Source organism: Bufo gargarizans, chromosome 2 (genome assembly GCF_014858855.1).
Source record: "Bufo gargarizans isolate SCDJY-AF-19 chromosome 2, ASM1485885v1, whole genome shotgun sequence".
NCBI classification, from domain to species: Eukaryota; Metazoa; Chordata; class Amphibia; order Anura; family Bufonidae; genus Bufo; species Bufo gargarizans.
Window position 1 is genome coordinate 683,552,311 of NC_058081.1, and position 16,876 is coordinate 683,569,186.

Here is a 16,876-nt window from a genome sequence, read left to right on the forward strand (position 1 = left end):
TAGGCCATCCGAACCTGGTGCCTTGCCTTTGCCAAAACTCTTAATTGTTTCTTGTAGCTCCTCTATCGATAGCTGTCTTTTTGTCCGAATTTGCCTTCCAGGTCCTTTAAAGCATCCATTACAAAGGAATTTTTTATTTTTTTCTTATCAAACAGTCTTTGGTAGAACATTTGAGCCTCTTTAAGCATATCTTCTTTTCCAGTTTTGTCAGCTATTTTTGCAAACACACTTTTCTGTTTTGAAACTTTTTTATAGAAGAAGCGTGGACACTTTTCATTCTCCACTAATTGTTTGATTTTGCTGTTAAAATGATCTCTCTTCCCTTTATAATAAATTGCCTTTTTGATGTTTTCTTTTAGTTTTTTTGATTAATACAGATACTTCCACACCGGCTTCTCCCAACTTCAGGTAAGTCTGTAAATTTGTGTTTAAGACCTTAAAACATTGCTTCTTTTCCTTGACCTTTTTTATTCCACCTTTGAAGAAGAAATCTTAGATTTTTGTTTTCACGTACTCCCAACATTATAACATTGTTGAAAAAATTTTTTTTGTAGCTGACCCACTTTTAATAATTGTAAACAAAATTATCCTTTATTTTTTTGTCTTCCAGCGAGTCCACATTTAATCTTCATGTGCCTTTGCCTTTTTCGCCACCGGACACTTCTATTTGTGCTTGAATCATCTTATGATCAGAAAATATGTTTTCCTCCAAACACATATTTCTTGGCTTGAAGACTTTAGAAATAAAAAAAGAATCCAGCCTGGATTGTACAACAGAATTGCTCCATGTATACCCTGGGTCTTTGTCATTGATATTTGACCAGACATCTATTAGGATCAATAGCATAATTATATTATTCAACTGCTCTACTGTTTTATCAAACCGGTTCTATCTTTCTCTTTCAGTGCACAATTGAAGTCTCTGCCTATGATCATAGGTGTCTGACCTGTTAGGCTGAGTTCACACGAGCGTGTCCGGATTAGGTCCGGATGCGTCCCGGTGTATTGCGGCAAACCCACGCGAGTAGGTACGCAATTGAAGTCAGTTTTGACTGCAATTGCGTTCCGATGTTTAGTTTTTATCACGTGGGTGCAATGTGTTGTGCATGCGCGTGATAAAAAACCGACTGTGGTACCCAGACCCGAACTTCTTCACAGAAGTTCAGGTTTGGGTTCGATGCTGTGTATATGGTATTATTTTCCCTTATAACATGGTTATAAGGGAAAATAATAGCATTCTGAATATAGAATGCTTAGTAGGTGGTCAATTGAGGGTTAAAAAAATGGATCATGGATCATGTGATTGGACCATGTGATCTGACGTCACCACAGGTCATTTAGCCGTCAGCTCATCATTAAAGAAGTAAGAAGAGACCGGCAACTACGCGATCAAGAGGAGAAGGTGAGTTAATTTTATTTATTTTTTTTTACCCTCAATTGACCACCTACTAAGCATTCTGTATTCAGAATGCTATTATTTTCCCTTATAACCATGTTATAAGGTAAAATAATACAGTGAATAGACTGTCACCTAGCAACCATGCTTGAAAATCTCACTGCATCCGCACTTGATTTTCACTCAGCCCCATTCATTTCTATGGGGCCTGCGTTGCGTGATAAACGCACAGTATAGAGCATGCTGCGATTTTCACGCAACGCATAAGTGATGCGTGAAAATCACAGCTCATGTGCACAGCCCCATAGAAATGAATGGGTCCAGATTCAGTGCGGGTGCAATGCGTTCACCTCCCGCATTGCACCCGCGCGGAAATCTCGCCAGTGTGAACTCAGCCTTAAGAAAGGTTGCACATCCTCCAGCAATTCGGCTCTCTCGTGGATCTCAGGGGAGACGTATGCATTCAGTAACTTTTTCTTTGTTGTTATATTTTATGTTAGCCAGTAAGGCCCTTCCCGGAATTAGTTGCATGTATGACATAATTTGGGAAGTTGTTTTCTTTAAATAATATCCGGACCCCAGAGGCTTTATTGCTGTTGTCGCCGGACCACAGTGAGGGTCCTTGCGTTCAATCTCTTCTTAATTCTGTATAATTCTGAGAATATTATATGCCACATTCTTGTAAGAAAATAATGTCACTGTCAAATGTCTCTAAATATGAAAACAGGGCTGCTCTTCTAGTTGCTCCCTTAATGCTCCTGACATTAAGAGAGGAGACCTTTAATATTCCCGACATCATTTATTTATTTATTTAAAAGAAACCTGTCATCTGGAATTTGGCAAGGGTTGCAATACCCAGTCCCCATAGCTCTGTGTGCTTTTATTGTGTAAAAAAAAAATGTTTGTTACATATGCGAATTAACTTGAGATGAGTCCTGTCCTTGAGATGAGTCCAACGTGAAGGAGCCCAGCATCGCCCCGCATCCTCAGAATCTCCTCCTTGCTCCCTGATGTCACAAAGCTAGAGCGCTGTAATCTCGTGAAGCGTGAGCTAGCGCATGCGCAGTTCGTTCCCTGAGGCTGATGCCAGCACAGGGAACGAACACTATGCTTACACTGTGCATGCGCTAGCTCGCACATCGCAAGATTACGGTGCTCAAGCTTTGTGACGTCGGGGAGCAAGGAGGCGATTCGGAGGATGCGGGGTGGTGCTAGGCTCCTTCACGCTGGACTCATCTTAGGGACAGGACTCATCTAAGGTTAATTTGCATATCTATCAAATCGTTTTTTGGGGACTGGGTATTGCGGATGTGCTAGTGGTGATCTAGCTGGCCATGTCCTCAGCTATATTGCCAAACTCCAGTTGACAGCTTTAAGAAAAAACTGAAAGCAGCTTTGTCCAAGATCTCTTTGCATATTTTCTCTTTAGAGGTGACATTCTGATTCAGGTCATTTCATCACTGGATACACTTGATTACATAAATCCTATCGGAGTAGTAGGACTCTCAAACTGTTTAATCCGGGCTGGATTTAACCAAGAGAAACTAGGTTTCAGCCCACTATAAGATAGGGCCAGGGGCTATCCATAGTATTTAGTATATTGGGCAGACTAGATGGGCCAAATGGTTCTTATCTGCCGACACATTCTATGCTTCTATTGCTCTCATCCATACTTATGCAAAAAGGTCTTTTTACTCTAAGAATCTCTTCTTCCTGTTTGTCTACTTTCCTTTTTGTATCTTTTGCTTCCAGGTCCATGGCTTCTTCCCCCGCAGACTTCTCCTTCACCCCTGCTCCGGTGATAGGTTTCCCTCTTGCAGGGGCCGCTGTTCTAGGAGGAATCTTCCCAGGGTCTACCTCTTTCGGTCTTCTGGCATGTACCAGCTTCAGATACGATTGCAGGTAGGCTTGCGGTCACAGGTTCTTTCCTTCCAGGCTTCCCCGAAATAGGTTCACCCACAGCAGACACTCCCGAAACAGAATCAGCTGAAGTCCCCCTTTCATCCAGTTTCTTTGTTCCCTCCGACTTCCTTGCAGGACCCGCGGCAGCCTCCGCATACGATCTATTTGACCGCCTAGGGCACTCTTTGTAGGCATGACCTTCTGCTCTACATAGATTGCAAACAATCACATTTGGACAGTCCACACTGTTCTGGCCTGTTTTCTGACATCTTCCACTGAATATTTCCTCCTCTTTGCATTCTGTTTGTATATGTACGAAGCTTTTGCACTTTTAGCAATACTGTGGCATCCCTGAATAATATAGATATCCCCTATCTCTTCCAATGACAAATTTAGATGGGGGGCGACTCAATCCCGCAATCCCTCCTGGATCCTCATCTAAAGATCACATGAAATTGATATTTCCCTTTCCAGAAATCTGCCTCATTCATTAGCTTGCGACAAGGACTTCATGGTCAGACAATACATTGATAAGGCAACAAAAGGGTTAAACATGTGTATTACTAACGGTATTTCCCCCGTTGAATAAAGTAAAATGAATTGAAGTCCTTTTAGAATTTGGTCAGCATGATGGTCCAAAACTGATCAATTTGGCCCTAATGCATTCTGAATGGAAAAAGATCCGCACAGAATGCATCAGTTTGCCTCCGTTCCGTCTCCATTCCGCTTGCAGCGTTTTGTTGTCCGTCTGACATAACTGAGCCAAACGGATCTGTTCTGGCACACAATGTAAGTCAATGGGGACGGATCCGTTTTCTATGACACAATCTGGCACAGCAGAAAATCTGGCTATATTAAAGATAATACAAACGGATGCATGCGGTTGTATTATCTGAACAAATCCGTCTGTGCAGATCCATGATGGATCCGCACCAAACGTGAGTGTGAAAGTAGCCTAAGAAAGGAAAACATCTTGCCGTTAAATGACTAAAAAATTTAAAATTCATCATGCTGACCCAATTCTAAAAGGACTTAAATTCATTAGACTTTATTCAAAGTTGCAATTATCGTTAGTAATACGCATTTATAACCCTTTTGTTGCCTTGGGAGACATTGAATTTTTCTTATCAATGTATTGTCTGACCATGAAGTCTTGTCGCAAGCTAATGAATGAGGCAGATTTCTGGAAAGGGAAATATCAATTTCATGTGATCTTTAGAGAGGATCCAGGAGGGATTGCGGGATTGAGTCGCCCCCCATCTAAATTTGTCATTGGAAGAGATAGGGGATATCTATATTATCCAGGGATGCCACAGTATTGCCAAAAGTGCAAAAGCTTCGTACATATACAAACAGAATGCAAAGAGGTGATATTGTGTGTGGACTGTCCAAATGTGATTGTTTGCAATCTATGCAGAGCAGAAGGTCATGCCTACAAAGAGTGCCCTAAGCGGTCAAATAGATCATATGCGGAGGCTGCCGCGGGTCCTGCAACGAAGTCGGAGGGAACAAAGAAACTGGATGAAAGGGGGACTTCAGCTGATTCTGTTTCAGGAGTGTCTGCTGTGGTTGAACCTAATTCGGGGAAGCCTGGAGGGAAAGAACCTGTGACCGCAAGCCTACCTGCAATCGTATCTGAAGCTGGTACATCCAGAAGACCGAAAGAGGTAGACCCTGGGAAGATTCATCCTAGAACAGCGGCCCCTGCAAGAGGGAAACCTATCACCGGAGCAGGGGTGAAGGAGAAGTCTGCGGGGGAAGAAGCCATTGACCTGGAAGCAAAAGATACAAAAAGGAAAGTAGACAAACAGGAAGAAGAGATTCTTAGAGTAAAAAGACCTTCTCACATAAGTACGGATGAGAGCGATAGTGGGCTGAGACCTAGTGTCTGTTGGTCAAATCCAGCCCGGATTAAACAGTTCGAGAGTCCTACTACTCCGGTAGGATTTATGTCAAGTGTATCCAGTGATGAAATGACCTGAATCAGAATGTCACCTCTAAAGAGAAAATATGCAAAGAGCTCTTAGAGAGAGCAGCTTTTTCAGTTTTTTCTTAAATAAATAAATGATGTTGGGAATATTAAAGGTCTCTTCTCTAAATGTCAAAAGCATTAAGGGAGCAACTAGAAGAGCAGCCCTGTTTTCATATTTAGAGACATTTGACAGTGACATTATTTTCTTACAAGAATGTGACTAATAATGGACTTGAACCTAATAGATGTCTGGTCAAATATCAATGACATAGACCCAGGGTATACATGGAGCAATTCGGTTGTACAATCCAGGCTGGATTCTTTTTTTATTTCTAAAGTCTTCAAGCCAAGAAATATGTGTTTGGAGGAAAACATCTTTTCTGATCATAAGATGATTCAAGCACAAATAGAAGTGTCCGGTGGCGAAAAATGCAAAGGCACATGGAGATTAAATGTGGACTCGCTGGAAGACAAAAAAATAAAGGATGATTTTGTTTACAATTATAAAAAGTGAGTCAGGTACAAAAAAAATTTGCAACGTTAAAATGGTGGGAGTACGTAAAAACTTAAATCTAAGATTTCTTCTTTAAAGCTGGAATAAAAAAGGCTAAGAAAAAGAAGCAATGGTTTAAGGATTTAAAAACAAAATTACCGATTTACCTGAAGTTGGGAGAAGCCGGTGTGGATGTATCTGTATTAATAAAAAATAAAAAGCAAACATCAAAACATCAAAAAGGCAATTTATAATAAAGGGAAAGAGATCATTTTAACAGCAAAATCAAACAATTAGTGGAGAATGAAAAGTGTCCACGCTTCTTCTTTAAAAAAGTAATTAAACAGGAAAATGTGATCGCAAAAATAGCTGACAAAACTGGAAAAGAAGATATGCTTAAAGAGGCTCAAATGTTCTACCAAAGACTTTTCGATGAGAAAAAACTAATAAAATTCCTTTGTAATGGATGCTTTAAAGGCCCTGGAAGGCAAATTCGGACAAAAAGACCAAGAACACCTCAATATACAGCTATCGATAGAGGAGCTACAAGAAACAATTAAGAGTTTTGGCAAAGGCAAGGCACCAGGTTCAGATGGCCTACCTATTGAGTTCTACAGCATCTTCTGGAATATCGTGAAAGTAGATTTTTTGCAAGTGTGTAAAGAAGCTCTACTCTGTGATACCTTACCTGAGTCTTGGAGGAGAGGCATAGTCACTTTGCTGTATAAAAAAGGAGACAGAGAAAATCTAGAAAACTGGAGACCCATAACTTTGCTAAATGTTGAGTATAAAATCTTAGCCAAAACGATGGTTAACAGAATCAATAAAGTTATCGGGAAAGTAATTCACAAAGATCAAACATGTGGAATTCCAGAAAGGAGTTTAAGTGAAAATCTTAATATTATTAAAGACTGCATATGGTATCAGAATGAAAGAAAAGAAGAGCTGGCGATCTTATCACTGGACTTCCTTAAAGCATATGACCGTATATCTCATGAGTTCTTGTGGAAAGTCTTAGATCATATTTGTCGGGAAATTCATATGTTCTAACAGATTTCAGCACTGTACAATGAGGCATACAGTCAAGTATCTATTAATGGGTTTCTGTCAGAAAAAGTGTACCTTAAATCCGGAGTGAAACAGTGTTGCCCACTGTCGCCAATACTGTTTATCTGCGTCCTGGAGCCACTATTAGCATCACTGAGAAGAGACAAAGTCAGTGAGTGAAGGCCGCTCTCCTGATGCCGGCTTCCTCACTGTGACGTAGTCTGCGCAGGCGCAGTGAGGAATCCGGCACCAGGAGCGCATCATTCACTCACTGCGCCTACGCCGAAGACAGAAGTGAACGGTGCAGGCGCGAGAATTCGTCCGATGGCTGAGATGGAGGCAGGCATTCAAGTCGAGATGGGCGGGCTTGACGGACGAGTGGGGCGGCATACAGTGTGAGTAGACCGAGCCTATAGGTGCTGAAAAGACGCCCCCATAGCACCTAGAGGCTCATTTGCATATGAATAAAAGTTAGTTTTTTAATGAAATGGCTCCACACAAAGGTCTGAGAATTGCATGGTTATGGAGATCAGACACTAGCAGATCGCTAGTGTCTGAAAGCTAATTCGGTCAAAATGAGGTGATAGAAACCCTTTAAAGAAATACCGAACCTCAAACGGTTCCTGCATTGACAGTTTTTTTCTCTATGTTCTAAAGTGATTCATATGGAGTCTACGTGGTGTTATTTATGACATTGGCAGCTGGTCACCTGTTTAGGAAAAGGAAATGGATTCAGTTACCATTGACAACCCCAGTGTTATTAGTGCCACCAAAACAATATGCAATAATAGAGAAAATAATAAGACTATACTCAATTGAAAAATATGAAAGCAATATCCGTAATAATCCAAAGAAAGTAAGAGCTATTCTGGACAATGAACAGCAAGCGGAAACGGTGGCAAATTATCCTCCAAATAAATCCCTTGATTGCTGGAAAATGTGTAATATGTCTTATATGTCCAATAATTTGCAAAGAAAAAAAGGGGTCAGTCAGCACATCCCAAAGTGCAGGAGCACGTTGCTACGGCTGAGAACAACACTGTAACACAAAACATGCAATGCAACAGCTCTCTGCAAACCAAATAAAGTACAAAATTGCATCATAATTGCAAATGCTATACTAATAAGTTAGAGATGCTTGGCAAATCATTTTGTACAAAATTAATTGAGCCCGTCTGCCGCACATCAAGGCGATCTCTAGTTAGACGGGTTCCTAACACTAAATTCTTCCTGTTATGTGCCATGATGGCTACTATATAATTCAGCGAGTGTAGGTTCCACATGCATGCTAGGCCCGCTTTAATTCCTGTCATTTTTGGTGCCAAAATGGCCTCCATTATATCCAAGGAATGCAGGTACCAACATTCATGCCGGGCCCACTCCACACCACTCCTGGTGCCAAATGGCCACCAAAGACTGCAATGAGAGTCCACAAACTATCTCTCTCCTGGTGCCAAATGGCTTCCAGTGAGTGAGGGGGAGCAGGCCAAGCTATATACTAACACTAATTAAAATCAGCCTATGGGGCAGACGAGCTGGTCAGGAGTGCACGACTAAGGAGGCAGCCACACCTCCAGCACAAGCTGCAAAGAAAAAAGGGGGTCAGTCAGCACATCCCAAAGCGCAGGGGCACGTTGCTACGGCTGAGAACAATACTGTAAAACAAAACATGCAATGCAACAGCTCACTGCAAACCAAATAGTGGTACAAAAGTACAAAATTGCGTCACAGTTGCAAATGCTTTACTAATAAGTTAGAGATGCTTGGCAAATCATTTTGTACAAAATTATTTGAGCCCGTCTGCCGCACGTCAAGGCGATCTCTAGTTAGACGGGTTCCTAACAGTAAATTCTACCTGTTATGTGCCATGACGGCTACCATATAATTCAGCGAGTGTAGGTTCCACATGCATGCTAGGCCTGCTTTAATTTCTGTCATTTCTGGTGCCAAAATGATTTGCCAAGCATTTGCAATTATGATGCAATTTTGTACTTTATTTGGTTTGCAGAGAGCTGTTGCATTGAATGTTTTGTTTTACATGCCAATAATTTGAAAGACCTTGTATGGATGATAATGCATGAGTGTGTTCGAACTAGAGACTTTCAGTATCGGAGGAGATTAAGTGAAACTCCCAAGTGTCCCAGAAGGAACTGTTTAAGTGATGCATGTGTTTTGGAACTTTACTTTCGCTCAAAATGTATGGAGAAGAGTTGGGCTAATCCTGAAACATGCATGCGACCTTCATAGACTAGATCACGAACTAGTACTGTAGGGCTTAGAAAATACAGTAAGGCCAGAAAAAAAGAGAATAATGTGGATTATGCTTAATTGTGTTAAAAATGCAATCTGGAAGGTGCGCAACATCTTGCTCTTCAGAAGAGATCTTATTGAGGAAAAGGACTGCGGGAATCTGGCCTTGAGCGAAATGTACGTATATTATTTGCAGGACCGGAAGAAGATGGGAAGAACGGCTGCCACACTATGGAACATATATATGTGTGGAACAATTTAGTTTAGTTATAGTATAGAAAGTTTCCTTTTGATAAAATAGATTGTATTTTTGATATCGAATAGATAGGATATATATTTTGAGCCAAGTATGCTTATTGGTTTCTCTAATTTGCTGATTGTAATGTAAGTTTTTCTAGTTTTATAATAAAAAATGAAGGGAGCTGGTCTTGTATGTCTTATTATGCACCAGGCTGCCATAGTAAGGTATGCTGATTCTCCCTGCTAGCTATTGGTGAATAGCTTTGTGTTGTTGTCTGTTTGTTCTGTGTTATGGTCAGTGATTTATGATTATTAAAGAGGACCTTTCATGTTTGTTTTTTTATTCTAGATAAATACCTGTACCTATTCTTGCGGGGTACCCGCTGATGCTGCCACCTTGCTTGTTTTTTTAAATATCGCTCCGACGCCCCACTGTGCCCCCCTGTAGTTTCCCCGCTCAGTATCAGTGGCCTACTGCTAATACAGGCAGACCACGCTGTTGCTATGGGGACAGTGGCACAGGGGGGCCCGAAGCGCAAGGAAGGCCCCACCCCTCTGCACAAGACACAGTTTACTGGCTGAGGTATGAGGCGGCCCGTGGCCCACCCACTTGTTTTCTCCCAGCGGGCCCCCCCTCTCCCTCCCTGGCGATAATGGGATTGCGGTCCCTCCCCATGTCTGACCTCCATATGATCCAGGCTGCGGGCTCCCAGGCAGAGCGTCTGCTCTCTGCTGCATTTCACACTGGCCAATCAGCATTTAGCAGCGCAAAGATCCTGCTGCTGATTGGATAGAGCCGCATACCCAGCGTGGCAGTAGTTATCCTCTCTCTGCCCTCAGTGTGTGCTGCTCGCCATCTGCCTTGGGCCCTCAGCCCTCAAGTCATCACTCAGCTGGTGATAGTGAGTGAGCGCAGACCCCCCCCCTCCCCGGCCCAGACTGAAGGACCGCTCCGAACTGGGACAGAATAAACACACTTACTCAGGTAGTGTGCCACAGTAGAGCGTCAGCAGTAGAGGGCAGCAGCTGAGCAAACAGTGGGGTTTTGGGGGGGTAGGCTCATAGAGGACTCAGAATGACAGTGTGCTTTCCTCCTGCTCCCCCCCTCCAGGGGGAGGGGAGAAAGAACACTGTACTCCTGAGTCCTCTATTAGCCTACAGGGCACCCCCCCCCAGCACATCAGTCACCTTGCGGGGTGGGTGGGGGAGCTATGTGCACACTCAGCATCAGCAGCAATAAGGAGTTAAAGGGGTTATCCAACCAACCCCTATAATGCCCCCCAAAATGTCTGGGCACTATATGCGGTGCCTGAGCATTTTGGTGGGCATAATAGGGGTTAGATAGCCCCTTTAACCCTTAGGATACCGGAGGTTTTTTAGTATTTGCATTTTCTTTTTTCTTCCCTATCTTACTTCAGCCATAACTTTTTGTTTTGTACTTTAATATGGCATACAATGTAAAAAATTCCAAATGGGGTGGAGTTTTAAAAAAATGTTTCCACCGTTTTACGGGTTTTGTTCCTACGGCATTTCCTTTGCGGCAAAACTGACCCATGCCCTTTATTCTCTGGGTCAGTACGATTACAATGATACCCCATATGTATAGGTTTTTTATGCCCAAATAGTTTTTTAGTTACTGCAACAAAGTTGGTTAATAAAAAAAAAAAGATTTATCCCTAACGGTTTCAGTAGGTCATGTATACATTTCTTTATTGGCAAATGGGGGTGGGGTAGAGGAGGAGCCAGGACAGGAGGTGGGATGGCCAGGGGTGGGTAGTGGGCGGGGTCAGGGGGCCCAATTCAGATTCTTGCTATGGGGCCCATTGATTTCTATGCACGCCCCTGCTCAGTATGTTAATACTGAGCATCGGTTACAGGGAGGAGCAGATACCAGGGTTTCTCAATGGGCGTCTCCTTCTCCCTGGCTGTGCCGCAATCCAATCACAGAGGAGAGCGTCAAAGCCAGGGAGAAAAAAAAAGCTCACCTACTCCCCGGCTGTGGCGTTCTTCTCTGTGATTGGATCCCGGCACAGCCAGGGAGAAGGAGACGCCCATTGAGAAACCCTGGTGTCTGTTCCTCCCTGTAACCGATGCTCAGTATTAACATACTGAGCGGGAAAACTATACGGGGGCACAGCGGAGCGTAGGAGCAATAATAGGCAGGGTGGCAGCATCAGTACTCCTCAAGTAAAGGTATTTATCTAGAATAAATAAAAAACATGAAAGGTCCTCTTTAACCTTTTTGCTACGAGCATCATACATGTACAGTGCTAGAGTAATGTGTGGACATAGTGCCCCCCTGCTCGCACATGCAGTGGGTGCCATGGCCAGCAGGTCTCTGTTTCAGACAGCAGACACTCGGTAATTAAAGGCTTTAGATTCCATCTAAATGCACAAAAACTCGGAAGCTCGCGTTTCCGGGCTTCCTACTAATGCCCTGTGCGGCCAATGGGGGCATTGGTAGTTGCGCTGAACACTATCAGCCTCACTGACGAGGCTGTTATTGTTCATGCTGCAGTTTTCATTTTGGCCACCAGATGGCAGGCCAGGATAAGAAATGAGCAAATTTCAATCCAAACCCCATTTTAATAATCCCTGATAGTATGTGATGAAAAATTAAGAAACATAATTTATAGGCTCATATACAAGCTTCAAAATCATCACAAAAAAAGTTAAATAAATACCTAAACAACGACAAATATAAACATCATATGTATCACTGCGACCGAAAACGCCCATACTATTAAAATATTTTTTAAAAATTACAATGCGGAAAAGGGCGTAACGGAAAAATGGGTCAAAATGGCTGATTTGCCATTTTTTCATTGTTTTTCTTACCCGAAAAAAGTAATAAAATGTGATCAAAAAGTCATGCACACTCCAAAATGGTTTCAATAAAAACTACAGATTGTCCCGCAAAAATTAGCCCCTAAATAGGGCTGATCTTCAGTACCAAGCACACTACAGAGCTGGGGTTCATAAGCACCTGGGAGACTGCCCCACTAACCAGAGCTTCGGTGAGCGCTGCAACTTCTCAAAACAGCTGATCGGCTGGGGTGCAAGGCATCGGACCCCCCCTTCCCCGATGTGATATTGATATTATTATTATAGGTGATCAATATTATTTCCCAGATAACTAGTTTAGTACATTGTATACATTTTTGAATGGGTTCCATCTCTGGGTGTTTAATCCTGAAGACCTATCCACAGGAACCAGGATAGGTGATCAGTATGTGATCGTTGGGGGTCCGACGCCTGGCGCTACTGCCGATTACCTGTTTGAACAGGCTCCGGTGCACAGCACTGTGCTTTTCTTACCAGTTGTGCATTGTATTGCAGCTCAGTCCCCTTCATCTGACTGATAACTGAGACAACAGCGTCCTGTGAAGAGGTCGCGGTGCTTAGAGATTGCAGGGGTGTCGAGAGTCGGACCCTCAACGATCAGCACTTTATGATCATCATCATCATCAGTACTAAACACTTGGAAAACCCCTTTAAGTTAAAAAAAACACAACTTGTCCTACACGGCGGTGTACATGGAAAAATAACCAAGTTGTTAGTCTTTGAATGTGGAGAAAGAAAGAAAAACTAAATTCTTGCCCCCACAATTTTCTAATAGACTTTATGTTCCTCATCAGAATGTTTATGTGTATTATGATGTCCTTCAGCAGCTGAAGTGTGTATAATGAGGTTCTGCAGCAGCTGAGGTGTGCATTATGAGGTTCTGCAGCAGCTGAAGTGTGTATTATGAGGCACTGCAGCAGCTGAGGTGTGTATTATGAGGTGCTGCAGCAGGTGAGGTGTGTATTATGAGGTTCTGCAGCAGCTGAGGTGTGTATTATGATGTTCTGCAGCAGCTGAGGTGTGTATTATGAGGCGCTGCAGCAGCTGAGGTGTGTATTATGAGGTGCTGCAGCAGGTGAGGTGTGTATTATAAGGTGCTGCAGCAGCTGAGGTGTGTATTATGATGTTCTGCAGCAGCTGAGGTGTGTATTATGAGGTTCTGCAGCAGCTGAGGTGTGTATTATGATATTCTGCAGCAGCTGTGGTGTGTATTATGAGGTTCTGCAGCAGCTGAGGTCTGTATTATGAGGTGCTGCAGCAGCTGAGGTGTGTATTATGATATTCTGCAGCAGCTGTGGTGTGTATTATGAGGTTCTGCAGCAGCTGAGGTGTGTATTATGAGGTTCTGCAGCAGCTGAGGTGTGTATTATGAGGTGCTGCAGCAGCTGAGGTGTGTATTATGAGGTGCTGCAGCAGCTGAGGTGTGTATTATGAGGTGCTTCAGCAGCTGAGGTGTGTATTATGAGGTGCTTCAGCAGCTCAGGTGTGTATTATGATGTTCTGTAGCAGCTGAAGTGTGTATTATGAGGTTCTGCAGCAGCTGATGTGTGTATTATGAGGTTCTGCAGCAGCTGAGGTGTGTATTATGAGGTTCTGCAGCAGCTGAGGTGTGTATTATGAGGTTCTACAGTGGCTGAGGTGTGTATTATGAGGTTCTGCAGCAGCTGAGGTGTGTATTATGAGGTGCTGCAGCAGCTGAGGTGTGTATTATGAGGTGCTGCAGCAGCTGAGGTGTGTATTATGAGGTGCTGCAGCAGCTGAGGTGTGTATTATGATGTTCTGTAGCAGCTGAAGTGTGTATTATGAGGTTCTGCAGCAGCTGAGGTGTGTATTATGAGGTTCTGCAGCAGCTGAGGTGTGTATTATGAGGTTCTGCAGCAGCTGAGGTGTGTATTATGAGGTTCTACAGTGGCTGAGGTGTGTATTATGAGGTTCTGCAGCAGCTGAGGTGTGTATTATGAGGTGCTGCAGCAGCTGAGGTGTGTATTATGAGGTGCTGCAGCAGCTGAGGTGTGTATTATGAGGTGCTGCAGCAGCTGAGGTGTGTATTATGAGGTGCTGCAGCAGCTGAGGTGTGTATTATTTTGTAATAAGGTTTATGGAATTAGTTTTGTTTGATACAAAGTGCTGAGAATTTGTACCTTCTGTCATCACGTTGGTCATTAGGACACACTTGTTCTCGTTCCCGGTGCATTCCATGGTGGAGCTTGATTCACAAGACAATCTCCTCTCAGTGTCACAGGATTTACAGAAAACTCCATTTTTGTCAGTTTTTCCTGCTGGGACTTAAAGAAGAATATGGGGGTCATTTATAAAAACTGGTGTAAAGGAGAACTGTCTTAGTTGTCCATAGCAGCCAATCAGATTCCTCCTTTAATTTTGAAAAAGATCTCTGAAAAATGAAAGGTGGAATCTGATTGGCTGCTATGGGCAACTAAGCCAGTTTTCCTTTACACCAGTTTGATTAATCTCCCCCAATAAGATTTATAATTAAGTCATTAACTGTCCTGCACTTCATGCTGACGCGCCCTACCGATAAAATCAAGAAGCTCCTCATCACGTTAAGCGTTTCCCTAGTCCCAACCCTGCGGCCATTGTCCTCTGTTAACCCTCATTGGCTTAATTACCCCAAAATGGTAGAAAAGAACACCAAAAACCTGAAAAATCTAAAAAATGTAGACCGTGTATGACATTAGCGCCCTGTTATTATAGCACATTGCTGAGAACTGGAAACAAACCAGCAGAGTTTATGCAACGTTGTCCCCAAGAGGGGCAGTTCTGTGTTTTTGGGTTTTTTAATAGGAAGGGGACAGGGTTTAAAATGCTCAATTTGCTTTGTAAATATTGGTAAGTCCAGTGCATTCGGAAAGTCTTCAGACCCTTTCGCTTTTTGACATTTTGTTATGTTACAGCCTTATGATAAAATAATAGGTTTCCCCATTAACCCCTTAGTGACCAGCCTGTTTTGGGCTTTACTGTCGAAGCGTTTTTCTTCCTTTTTTCATCTTCGCCTTCCAAGAGCTATAACTTTATTTTTATTTTTCCGTCTATATAGCTGTATGAGGGCTTGTTTTTCGCGGGACAAGTTGTAGTTTTTATTGGTGCCATTTTGAGGTACAAATAACTTTCTGATTTTGTTTTTTAATTATTTTTTTGGAGGGAGATGGGAAAAACAGCAATAATGTCACTGAGTTTTTACCTTATAAACTTTACGTTGTTCATTTTTCAGTATAAATAACATAATATCTTTATGCTATGGGTTAGTAAGATTACAGCGATACCAAATACATACAGTTATTTTACGTTTTACTACTCTTGTGCAATAAAACCCCTTTTTTCGAAAGGAACAAAAATCTTTTTGCATTGCCGCTTCCCAAAAACCATAACCTTTCTATTTTTCTTCCTATGGAATTGTGTGAGGGCTTGATTTTTGCGGGACGACTTGTCGTTTTCATTGGTATCATTTTGGAGTAAATTATTTTTTTAATGGTTTGTTATTAAGTTTTTTTGGTAGCAACTAACAATTAATTATCAATTCTGTATTTATTTATTTTTTTTACAGCATTCACCGTAGGGGATAATTTACATTATATTTATGTAGTCCGGGTCGTTATGGACGCAACAATACCAAACATATGGGGGAGATTTTTTTAAAAAAAATCATTGAAAATTGTATTTTCAATGGAAAAAAAGCGTATTTTTTAATGGATTTTACCAGTGGGCTGCGTCTACACGTCGCAAACTTGTAATGTGATCATTTCGTCCCACCCCCAATATAACGATGCAGAAAAGGAGGTAAGATTTGGTTCACGGTGTAATTTGCGTTTAATTTCTCTGGTATAAAAATGGTGTTTCTTTCGTAAAATGATTTTGTTACAATGCAACCCATTTACAAAAATAAAATGGGTTTTAAAAAAAATTTGCAATTGCTGAGTAGCAGAATGCTATTGGGATGGTGTGCCAGTAATAAGTCTAAGTAGAAACTAGAGAAGGTTTTGAAGAAGAAATATCGGTCTCTCTGTTTTAAAAAAAAAAAGCAAAAACATTTTTTACAGGTCGCTGGTTTTGTAATGGAGAACTGCAGGGGCGGACAGGGAACTAACAGTGGTCCTGGAAAAAATACTAAAAGTTGCCCTGTTTTCTAGTCAGGTCCAAATTGATGGAAGGCAGGTAGGCGGTGCCAGCAGTACAATATTGTGGCACATTATACCACCCCAAAAGAGCCAAATACCACAGTCCATAAATCTTCCACCGTCTGGCCGTGAGGAGGATTCAGGGGGCCCCCTGGGCTTCAGCCCACCAGGATATTTCCCTGTAAGGTCTGTGGCCAATCTGCCTCTAGAGAACTGCTTGAATGAGGTTCTGCAGCTGTAATATTAAAGGGCTTCTGTCACTCCACTAAAGTGATTTTTTTTTTTTGGGCTAGTGAAATTAGTTATATTGCGATATATGACAATATAATTGTGTTACTTACTTTGATCCAGCAGTTTCTGCAAAAAACGAAGTTTTATAATATGTAAATTCGGTCTCTACCAGCAAGTAGGGTGGCTACTTGCTGGTAGCTGCTGCAGAAATCCGCCCCCTCGTCGTGTTGATTGACAGGGCCAGCCGGGATCTCCTCCTCCGGCCAGCCCTGTCGGCATTTCAAAAATCGCGCGCCTGTGTTGATTCGGCGCAGGCGCTCTGAGATGAGGAGGCTCGTCTCCTCAGCACTCCCTCAGTGCGCCTGCGC

At 42.4% G+C, this 16,876-nt stretch overlaps 1 protein-coding gene across 1 annotated transcript in view; it reads right to left on the reverse strand.

Moving 5' to 3' along the window:
• The window catches only part of LOC122926975 (phospholipase A2 inhibitor and Ly6/PLAUR domain-containing protein-like), a 64,177-nt gene that overhangs the window by 12,598 nt on the left and 34,703 nt on the right, over window positions 1–16,876 (reverse strand). The window contains exon 4 of the mRNA XM_044278508.1: window positions 14,286–14,429. Coding sequence (XP_044134443.1) covers window positions 14,286–14,429 — 144 coding nt within the window. The remainder of the gene's footprint in view (window positions 1–14,285; window positions 14,430–16,876) is intronic.